The 12,566-nt window shown below is 33.3% G+C and overlaps 1 protein-coding gene across 2 annotated transcripts in view; it reads right to left on the bottom strand.

Annotated features, from left to right (window-relative positions):
* The window catches only part of CCSER1 (coiled-coil serine rich protein 1), a 1,266,496-nt gene that overhangs the window by 574,450 nt on the left and 679,480 nt on the right, over window positions 1–12,566 (bottom strand). For both annotated transcript variants that reach the window (XM_065877864.1, XM_065877863.1), the window contains one exon: window positions 1,454–1,531. In XM_065877864.1, coding sequence (XP_065733936.1) covers window positions 1,454–1,531 — 78 coding nt within the window. The remainder of the gene's footprint in view (window positions 1–1,453; window positions 1,532–12,566) is intronic.

Raw genomic sequence — 12,566 nt, 5'->3', positions numbered from 1 at the left:
ATTATTACTCTTTAACCAGTAAAATACATTAAGCTCTCACTGTCAGATATGAAAAGAAGCTACGAATGATGAAGAATTAACTATGATCATGGCTTTTTAAATTTTTATTTACATGTCTGGAGAACTAAATAGCATTGATATAAGAAATTTTGTAAAAACAAGAGAAGTATGGGTCATAGATATGCATTAAAATGCATAGGAAATTGCTAGTAGCTACAACTTAGCTACCTCCCCTATTGAATACTGTGGTAAAATCCATTTGATCTTAATAAAAACCATTTATTTAAAAAATATTAAGCATTAATATCATTTAAATAACATATAGCACTGGTATTCAAGAAGTATTATAGTCAGAATATTGATATCTAGAATATTTAGGTATCTAGAATAAACATTAAATGAATGTAAGAGAATAACACAAAAGAAAAGCATAGCTTTTAATGTTTTTTTAAATTAAAAAATAATGTACATAAATATCTGAAAACAATTTTTTCTGGAATTGAAAACTTTGGTTTATATCCTCATAGAGACAGCTTTATGTTAAATATGTTAATATACTTTGAAAGGCAACACAATGGTAACATCATATTTATGTTATAAACACAAGGACATGCAGATAGACATACATTTTATCATTATACCCCTTCATCAAACTTAAACTTCTCTCTCTTCTACTAATACTTGTCAATAAAGTGGTGAAAATAATACATTTTTTTTTTAAAACGAAGAGATTTCTCACAAATGTTAGATACAAGATACAGAAGATAATTCCCTTATGTTTCCATCAAAAGGAAATTTAAAGTCATGAACTTAGGCAACGTGAAAATTTCATTGCTTTATTTAAGATAGGTATTTGAATCAAAGTTGTCCAAAATCATTTAGTGTTACTAGAAGCCATCTTGTATTAAAACATGCTTTATAATCCTATTTTGACAGTTCAACAAGTATTTCACACTGAGAACAAAATGCTAACTTTCAATTAAATTACTTTCTGCAACCTGCACCAAAGCCCAAAAGCTAAAATAGTATTGTAAATTTCTCTGCAAACCTGTGTTTCCTTTTATGTGTCAGAATGTAAAAACAATATGCTTGGCCCTTAGTGATTGCAAACATAATAACTTTATCAAACAGTTAATAAGTTAGTACTCTCTTCAAAATAAATTGTCCTAGTATTCTAATATGTCTCTTCCACATGTCTGCAAATTCACTAATTCAAAAGACTGTATTAGAGTTGTTAAAGAAATTAATAAGACACTGGTACGCTAGTCGGTGCCTGTAATTATCTTTTTCAGTCCCAGAAGGTATTTGGGGATTATTTAAGAGCAAAAGATGAATGGGGAACCACTAAATCCTATTAAATCAATGCATGGGCACAGCAGCAGCAGAAGTAAATAAGCTGTGGAGGTCTGAATACCAATAAAAAAGATAAAAATGGTTTTATATAGCTACTTACATCATAGCCTAGAAGTTCAGTTTGTGTGGATTTATCTACTCTTGAAGCAAAAGCCTTCTGTAAATGCTGAACTTTGTCCTGCAAAAAAAAAAAAAAAAAAAAAGCAAAACCAAAAACACATTGTTGGTGAGTCATGTGCTTCTACACTAATATTCCCCACTAATTAAAATTTGGTTACTGTACAATTAATGATTCTTTGTGTGCATACTTCATTCTGGCGGTGCTTTACTTATCAGCTTAAACATTTAGACCTTTAAATTTCAGGTCATAATGACTCCATCTTTGGCATCTTTTCTTTTAGTACAGGAACCACTGAGTCAGGATCATGGTTGAATGCTAGAGACATGATTTGCTTAAATGTGAGATCAAATGACTATACAATGTGAGATCAAATGATTATACTGTTTTTTGTTAGCTGTTGTGTTTTGTTTGGTTTGGTAAATTAAATTGATAGGATTTTACGGATCTCCTTTCAGAGCATTTACATTTAAAATCCAAAACATTTTCAATAAATACCATCCAGCGTATTCCATTTAGTATGTTTAGATTTTTTTATCTTTATTTTTTTGCTTCTTAATTGTTTCCTTCTGGAATCTACGCATTTAGAAGTCTGTTGTTTAAGGGATCTGACATGACTCCAATCCTGTTATAACTAAGGGACATAATGCATGGAGGATGTCTGGGATTTCATAATTCAAATGCAAATGTACTAATTCTGATTAACTAATGTGACTGGGCCTCTGGCTGGGGTCCTCCTCTTATTACTAAATGTAACACTTAAAAGGAGATCGTGAGCATAATTATGGTAATGTGTTTATTGTGTGTCTGGCACAGCTGGGAGTGCTGTACTCATATGACCACATCTCATCTTGGGAGTTTTACTACTATTACCACCCATTTTGAAGGAGAACAATACAGTTTACAAAGTTTAAGTAACTTAAGTTTCCCAAGAAGTTCACGTGATTCCACTAGATTCTGTTTTTGCCTTAAGTTGCTTTAAAGGAGAATTTGTTTCCCTTACTTGGTCAATAAAATAGTTGTATAATATTTTAAAGATAAAAACTGATTTAACTCATCATTTAACTTCTTCGAGGGAGAGACAGTAGTCATCACAAACCTCACTACCAACATACAAAACTTGTTTCCTCTCCTCCCCTCTGCCACCCCTCCCTTCCCCTCTCTGTTCACCCTCTCTTTGCTTTAAATTCCTCCTGAGATATGCAAGTTATCCAAGCTGTTTAACAAAGTACATACATAATTTAGGTAAACATAATTTGACACTGAAATGTATAAAAGAAATATTTTATGAACTATTAATGTCCCAACCTTCTAACTTCCCTATTACAAAACTTCTAGTGCTGCTATTCAGACAAAAATGAAAATGGAGACTAGATAACTCAAGAAGATGTAATGTGAAAAGGGAAGGTTTTAATTGTTTGAAAAGGATAAGTGAAAATGTGGCCACATTTTCCAAAATAAATTTAAAACAAGAAATAACAAGTTGTGTTTATTTAGACTTCTTTTGGAACTGGGAAGAGAGAAAAAGGTAGTAGCAGGTAAAGGAACAAATAACATTTGCTCTCAGTGAATGGTTGTTTACAAAAAGTTTTGAAATGGGTTGGAGTCCCAAGTATTAGAAAAATAAGTTATAAATCTGTAGGTATATAAATGTTTGTATATGAATCAGAAACTACACTCTAATGCATACAGTGGGAAAGAATAGATAGCAAATACTCCCATTATGCTTTCCCCACATTTTTTATTTTCAAGGGCTTCCACTCTGAAGATAGGAGTTGAAAAGGATTGGTAAACTCTGGTTCATTGGCCTGAGTTTTAAGACTAGGGAAATTTAAATCAAGATAAATGAAAAACTCGAAAAGCTTCATTAACCAAAAGCCTAATAAAAGCAAAACAAATAAACCCTAAATAAAGAATAGCTATCTTCAGAGGTTTTAAAAGAAAAAAGCACAGACATTTCTAATGAAAAATTCACTGCTACTCCCTTTTGCAGGCATTTCCACAACAAATATACCATATTTGAATTATTTATTATGTATACACTTGTATGCCATATTCAAATGTGGAGAGTAAATTAAATGTTTCCAATTGACTTAGGTGTACAAAATTGAGAATTAAATAATTCAGTGTAAGTTTATTTTATTTAGTAGGAAGAACATTTATGAAACTTTATGACAATTTCTATAACAGAGTTAAATAAAGACTATATATAGTTGTTGGGAGATAAGTCTTAATACGTCTTTTGAATTTCTGAAAGACAGATGGAAATATATGGATCGACAAAGTTAATACATAATAACAAGAGTATTATAGATAATAAAATAGAAAATATACAACAAAAATAACTATTACTAGATGATGGAACTGCAGATAATTTTATTTCTTATGTAAGAAATGAATATATACTAATTACCTATATATATTTATATATATAATAGAGAAATAGAAACAAATCATTATATTTTCATTTCCACACTGATTTGACACAATAAACATTTTGATTAAAATTGATTTATTTCAGTATAGAGAAATAGACATTTCACCTTTCTGATGCAAATGTATTTGCACACCTTAATTCATCTATAATTTTTATTAAATGAACATTATGGGTGTTGTTCAAGGTACAGGGAACTGAAGGGGGGAAAAATAGCTTCTTTTATTTAAAAAAAAAAAACTTCCAGTGTGGAAAGATAGAGAAATCAAAGACAATTAGTACTCAATATATAAGGTAAAGGTACTATAGAGAAGCTGGAGATATGTGTATGTGTTGGAGACGAAACATAGGAGAGTTAAATAACTAGAATGCAGAAGCTACTGACGTCCCAACTAAGATGAGAAACATGAATTATTATTAGCCACTTGGAGTGGAAGGGATAGGGGTATTTCTCAGGCAATGACATTTGCAAATATTTCAAAGTCAGAGAGACCCTGACAAAGATATGCATAAACAGCTACTAGTTCAAACTTACCTAAGGAAAGACAATGAAAGGGACAATAGTGCGAAATAAGACCAGAGTGGTAAATCAAGTCCATGCCACAAAGGATAGACTTCTACATCAAAGGATTTTAGAGTTACCTTAATTTTTGAAATATTATTTTACAGTGAAAGGCCATAAGAATATTTTAACTAAATTACAACAGAACTTATTTAAATACTTCTTTTCACCTTGTATAAAAGACAAAATTAGAAGGAAGCAACCTGGAAAAGAGGAACAATTGAAGTACATGAAACTTTATTTTTCTGGACCATCAATAAATTTACACATACATGTGATTTAAGTGGCTTTCTTTCAGTATTTTCCTATGTAAGCAAACATTGCAATACCTTCTTCTAATCCCTCTCAGACAGATAGAAGAGTATTAAAACAACTCAACTTTTGGTAGATACACTTTATAAATAATTCTATACCCCAAACAAAATATCTAATTGCTTAAATTTTCCTTTCCAAGCAATGACAATATCAGTAATTCTTAACAAAACACACCTTTTTTCTTATTTCAGATTCATAAAACGTGTGCTTAGAATTAACAAAAAGAAAAATAACTAGCATATTCTGTGGAAAAATGTAACCAAGATGGGATGAAAAAGAGGAATTTCATTATTTATATTTGCTGTTTTTACACTGCTGGCCAATCTGACTTTTGAATATGTGGAAGATGTGAATTTTACATAATACTGCTATATGAATTAAAAAATATATAATGATTTTTCTCTCTAAATTTCCAAATAATTTCATCTGACATTAAGAGTAATATAACATCTGTATAATAAAAGCCTGCTACCATAAATGAGTGCATATAAACCAAAACATGCATAGTTTACAAACTTACTAAGAGTAGTTACTTATATTCACATTTCCCTCTACCTCTGTAATCTTTACCACTACAACTATTACTAACAATAATAGATGTCATTAACAGAATATAGTTATATGCCAGGCACTGTACCAAGTAATTTATATGAATCCTCTCAAGAATGCACTATGTCTGTTTTTGTCCCTTTTCAAAAGCACAGGAAACTGGCACTTAGGAAGTTGAAATCAGTTGCTAAAGGTCACACAGGCTATTAAGTGAAACAGGCAACTTGGAAAACTTTATCTGTCTCCAAACCCAGGTGTACTTTCTATAAAGATATTCTGACTCTGGAAAAACTTACAAGTGGTACTGCTGCTCCCATTTCATATATGCAAGGACACATACGAAATGCATAGTTTCTATACAGCTAGTATGATAATAAAACTGCTCTTGGTGTTCATCCTGCCTATATTCTCTTATGAATTCTACTAAGTAATTCTGCTTTACTGTGAAAACAATTTAAGTACACTTAAGATTTATCAGTTTATTTCCTGTAAGAACTACAATCCCATAAAATATCCATTACTATAACCGGCAAAGCATTTTGGAGCATGAGTCAGGAATAAAATGATAAAGTTAATACAGAGTTATAACATAAAATTGAAAGATGTAAAAAAGCAAACTGAAATAAAAACTAAATGTTGAAAGGCATGAAATCCTTTAACAATAGGATCAGTTCAAGCAGAGTAATCTAAAAGTACCTTCTGCTTAAGCTGTTGGAATCATTTCTGGTGCGTGGGTGTGTTTTATGTGCTGTTCAGTCACAGAAACTGCCTCTACAATATATGTTGTCAATATAAAAAGGCTAGTTCCTAATTTCTTAAATTTAAATTTCATTAATCATACATACATATCTATTAAATGCCTGATCAAAGATATAATATAACATAATATAATAACAATGTCATATCACATCAAAGTATCACTTGATAAGGATTAAGACTTAAAAGGAAGTATATTTTAAATTGTCAAATTTTCTGAGCAGAAAAGGGATTGAGAGAACTAAAGCTAGTCTCTTACATTTTTGAGTCTGATAAACTGTGGAAATGTATTTCCAAATAATTAAAGTTCATGCTGTTGTAATCATTTAATCATTTAAGTGTACATGTCTATAAAACCATCTAAAGCTGGCAATCATGTGTATTTCACTGCTATATGTACCTTTCTGTGTATTTCACTGATATATGTACATTTTTGTACTTTCATGTGTGCACATGCAAGCACATGTCATTGAGGAAGGACTGAGGAGGAGGAAATGTGGTTTTTAAAAAAAGACAAAATAATCACAAAGCCAGTAAAACTGGCTTTTAAAATAAAGCCTCAAGTGACTAAGGAGCTTAAGGGAACTGGAAGTTATTTATTTTTATTTTAGAATTTATTTGTATTTATTTGCATTATTAGATACCATATTGATTAACAAAAAATTATAAATATTTTAAACTCTACCATTTTATTAATCTATGTCATTTACCTTAGATATGAACATCTATTACTTCCTAGAGCTTTTAAAAAACTACGAATGTCAAATGAAGTGCAGTAAACAAGCTGAAAAGAAAATATTAAATAATCCTAAGAAATAACTTATTTTAAATTATTTTAATTACCTATAAAGAAGTTTGTGAGATTCAAGACAAAAAGCAGATAATTTTTTAATAAATAGAACAGGCCTACTTGCAGTAGTTAGATTTATAATCTATAACAAGAGGAAACATACCCTTGAGGGTACAGACAAGATGGTGGAGTAGAGGGACTTGAGCTCACTTCCTCTCACCCAAACACCGAAATCACAACTAACTACTGAAAAACCATCAACAAAAAAGACATGAATCTACCAAAATAGATATTCTACATCCAAAGACAAAGAAGAAGCCACGATCTAACAGTGGCAGAGGTGCTTTCGTGATATAATCAAATCCTATACCCCCTGGGCGGGCAACCCAGGAACTGGAAAATAATTATATTGCAGAGGTTCTCCCACAGGAGTGAGAATTCTAAGCCCCACATCAGGCTCTCCAGTCTGGGGGTCTGGCATTGGGAGGAGGAGCCCCCAGAGCATTTGGCTTTGAAGGCCAGTGGGCCTGAGTGCAGGAGCTCCAGAAGGCTGGGGGAAACAGAAAATCCACTCTTGGAGGGTGCACACAAGGTTTCACGTGCACTGGGACCCAGGGCAAAGCAGTGACTCCATAGGACCTGGGCCAAACCTACCTGCAGGGCTTGAAGGGTCTCCTGAGGAGGTGAAGGTCGACTGCCACTCACCATGAGGGCAAGGACACTGGTGGCAGAGGTCCCACTGAATATTCATTGGCATGAACTCTCCTGGAGGTCACCATTTTGGCACTGAGACCTGGCCTCACCCAACAGTCTGCAGGCTCCAGTGCTGGTATGCCTGAGGCCAAACAATCAACAGGGTGGGAACACACCTTCACCCTTCAGCAGACAGGCTGCCTAAATTTGTCCTGATCCCACAGCTGCCTCAAACATACCCCTTGACATAGCTGTACCCACCAGAGAGATAAGATCCAGGTCCACCCACCATTGGGCAGGCAACAGTTCCTCCCACCAGGAAGCCTGCACAAGCCCCTGGACCAACCTCACCCACCAGGGGGCAGACAACAAAAGTGAGAGGAGCTACAATCCTGCAGCCTGAGGAATGGAGGCCACAAACAGAGAAAGTTTGACAAAACGACATGGCAGAAAAATACATTCCAGACGAAGGAAAAAGATAAACTCTCACAAGAACAATGAAGTAAAGTAGAGATAGGCAATCTTCCTGAAAAAGAATTCAGAATAATGATAGTAAAGATAATCCCAGATTTCAGATAAAGACTGGAGGCACAGTCCAAGAAGATACATCAAATGTTTAACAAAGAGCTAGAAGATTTAAAGAACAAACAGAGATGAACAATACAATAACTGAAATGAAGAACACAGTAGAAGGAATCAATAGTAGAAATGAGGCAGAAGAACAAATAAGTGAGCTGGAAGATAGATTGGTGGAAATCACTGCTTTATCCTGCAGAACACAATAAAGAAAAAAGAATGAAAAGAAATGAGGGCAGTCTATGAGCCTCTGGGACAATATTAAACTTACCAACATTCACATTATTGGGGTCCTAAAGGATAAGAGAGAAAGGGGTTGGAAAAATATTTGAAGAGATTAATAGGAAAAAACTTCCCTATATGGGAAAGGAAACATACAATCAGGCCTAGGAAGCTCAGAGAGTCCCATACAGGATGAACCCAAGGAGGAACATGCTGAGACACATATTAATCAAACTGAAAAAAATTAAACACAAGGATAAAATATTAAAAGCAACAAGAGAAAAGCAAAAACTAGCATACAAGGGAATCCCCATAAGGTTATCAGCTGATTTTTCAGCAGAAACTTGGCAGGCCAGAAGGGAGTGGTACAATATATTTAAATGGATGAAAGGAAAAACCTACAACCAAGAATACTCTACCCAGCAAGGCTCTAGTTCAGATTTGACAGAGAAATCAAAACACTTTACAGACAAGCCAAAGCTAAGAGAATCAGCACCACCAAACCAGCTTTACAACAATTGCTAAAGGAAATTCTCTAGATGGAAAAAAAAAAAGGCCACAACTAGAAACAAGAAGATTACAAATAGGAAAGCTCACCAGTAAAGGTAAACATACAATAAAGGTAGAACATCCACAAAGAAATATAATATCAAAACCAGCAATTGTGAGGAGAGTAAAAATACAGGATACTGAAAATGCATTTGAAATTACGAGACCAGAAACTTAAAACAATTTTGTGTATATATACAGACTGCTATATCAAAACCTCATGGGAACCACAAACCAAAAATCTACAATAGATAAACACACAAAAAAGAAAAAGCAATCCGAACACAACACTAAAGATAGTCATCAAATCACAAGAGGACAAAAGAGGAAGGGAAGACCTACAAAAACAAAGCCAAAACAATTAATAAAATAGTAATAAGAACATACATATCAATAATTAACTTAAATGTAAATGGATTAAATGCTCCAACCAAAAGACAGAGACCAGCTGAATGGATACAAAAGACCCGTATATATGCTGTCTACAAGAGACTCACTTCAGACCTACAGACACATACAGACTGAAAGTGAGGGGATGGAAAAGGGTATTCCATGCAAATGGAAATCAAGAGAAAGCTGGAGTAGGATTACTCATATACGACAAAAAAAACTTTAAAGACAGTAAAAAGAGACAAGGAAGGACACTACATAATGATCAAGGGATCAACCCAAGAAGAAGATATAACAATTGTAAATATGTATGCACCCAACATAGGAGCACCTCAATATATAAGGCAATGCTAATAGTGATAAAAGAAGAAACTGACAGTAACACAATAATAGTAGGGGACTTTAACACCCTACTTACATCAATGGACAGATTATCCAGATAGAAAATGAATAAAAAAACACAGGACTTGAAGGACAGATTAGACCAGATGGACTTAACTGATATTTATAGAATTTTCCATCTGAAAGCAGAATACTTGGTAAATTTAAGAAAACTGAAATCATATCAAGCATCTTTTCTGACCACAGTGCTATAAGATTAGAAATCAATTACAGGAAAAAAACTGTAAAAAACAAAAACATGTGGAGGTTAAATAGTATGTTACTAAACAACCAATGGATGGATCACTGAAGAAATCCAGGAGGAAATCAAAAAATACCTAGAGACAAATGAAAAAGAAAGCATGAAGATCCAAAACCTACAGGATGCAGCAAAAGCAGTTCTAAGAGGGAAGTTTATATGAATAGACTCTTACCTCAGGAAACAAGAAAAATCTCAAATAACCTAACCTTATACCTAAACCAACTAGAGAAAGAAGAACAAACAAAATCCAAAGTTAGTAGAAGGAAAGAAATTATAAAGACCAGAGCAGAAATAAATGAAATAGAGATAAAGAAAACAATAGAAAAAAATCAATGTAACTAAAAGATGGTTCTTTGAAAAGATAAATAAAATTGATAAACCTTTAACCAGTCTCATCAAGAAAAAAAGGTTGAGGGCTCAAATCCATAAAATTAGAAATGAAAAAAGGAGAAGTTAAAACAGACAACACAGAAATACAAAGGAACGTAAGAGATTACTACAAGCAATTCTATGTCAATAAAATACACAACCATAGAAAGGTACAAATTCCCAAGATTGAACCAGGAAGAAAAAGAATATATGAACAGACCAATTGCCAGTACTGAAATTGAATCAGTGATTTAAAAACTCCCAAAAAAGAAAAGTCCAGGACCAAATGGCTTCACAGGCAAATTCTATCAAACATTTAGAGAAGAGTTAACACCTATCCTTCTCAAATTATTCCAAAAGATTGCAAAGGAAGGAACACTCCCAAACTCATTCTATGAGACCACCATCACTCTGATACCAAAACCAGATAAAGATACCACACATGCGCACACACACACAATTTTACATGCCAACATCACTGATAAACACAGATGCAAAAATCATGAACAAAATACTCGCAAACCAAATCCAACAATACATTAGAAGGATCATACACCATGATCAAGTGGGATTTATCCCAGGGATGCAAGGATTTTTCAATATCTGCAAACCAATCAATGTGATACATCAGATTAACAAACTGAAGAAAAAACATATGATCATCTCAATAGATCCAGAGAAAGCTTCTGATAAAATTCAACACCCATTTATGATAAAAAAAACTCTCCAGAAAGTGGGCATAGTGGGTATATAACTCAACATAATAAAAGCAATATATGACAAACCCACAGCTAACATCATACTCATTGGTGAAAAGCTGAAAGCATTCCCTCTGAGATCAGGAATAAGAGAAGGATGTTCACTCTCACCACTTTTATTCAACATAATTCTGGAAGTCCTAGCCACAGCAATCAGAGAAGAAAAAGAAATGAAAGGAATCCAAACTGGAAAAGAAGTAGTAAAGCTGTCATTGTTTGCAGATGACATGATACTATACATACTATACATAGAAAATCCCAAATATGCCACCAGAAAACTACTAGAGCTGGTCAATGAATTTGGTAAAGTTGCAGGATACAAAATTAATACACAGAAATCTGTTTTATTTCTATACACTAACAATGAAAGATCAGAAATAGAAATTAAGGAAACAATCCCATTAACCATCACATCAAAAAGAATAAAATAAAAAGGAATAAACCTACCTAAGGAGGCAAAAGAACAGTACTCCAAAAACTATAAGGAACTGATGAAAGAAACTGAAGATGACACAAACACATGGAAAGATAGAACATGTCCTTAGATTGGAAGAATCAATATTGTCAAAATGACTATACTACCCAAGGCAATCTACAGATTAAATGCAATCCCTATCAAATTACCAATGACATTTTTCACATAACTGGAACAAAAAAATATTAAAATTTGCATGGAAACACAAAAGATCCTGAATAGCTAAAGCAATCGAAAGAAAGAAGAACAGAGCTGGGGGAATCAGGCTCCCTGACTTCAGAGTATACTACAAAGATACAGTAATCAGAACAGTATGGTACCAGCACAAAAACAGAAATATACATTCAATGGAACAGGATAGAAAGCCCATAAATTCACACACATATGGTCAATTAATCTATGACAAAGGAGGCAAGAATATACAATGGAGAAAAGACAGTTTCTTCAATAAATGATGCTGGGAAAACTGAACAGCTATGTGTAAAAGGATGAAATTAGAGCATTCTCTAACACCATACAAAAAAATAAACTCAAAATGGATTAAAGACTTAAATGTAAGACAAGATACTATAAAACTCCTAAAGGAAAACATAGGCAGGACATGCTTTGACATAAATTCCAGCAATATCTTTTTGGATTCACCTCCTAATGAAAATAAAAACAAAAATAAATAAATGGGACCTAATTAATCTGAAAAGCTTTTGCACAGTAAAGGAAACCATAAGCAAAACATAAAGACAACCCACAGAATGGGAGAAAATATTTGCAAATGATGCAACTGACAAGGATTAATCTCCAAAATTTACAAACAGTACATGCACCTCAATATCAAATAAACAAACAATACAATTAAAAAATGGGTGGAAGATCTAAATAGGCATTTCTCCAAAGAAGATATAGAGATGGCCTAAAAGCACATAGAGAAATGCTCATCATCTCGAATAATTAGAGAAATGCAAATTAAAACTACAATGAGGAATCACTTCACACTGGTCAGATTGGCCATCATCAAAA

The sequence above is a fragment of the Phocoena phocoena genome, chromosome 5 (genome assembly GCF_963924675.1).
Source record: "Phocoena phocoena chromosome 5, mPhoPho1.1, whole genome shotgun sequence".
Lineage (NCBI taxonomy): Eukaryota > Metazoa > Chordata > Mammalia > Artiodactyla > Phocoenidae > Phocoena > Phocoena phocoena.
Note: the sequence above shows the minus strand (reverse complement) of the source record. Positions and strands in the feature narration are given on the sequence as shown.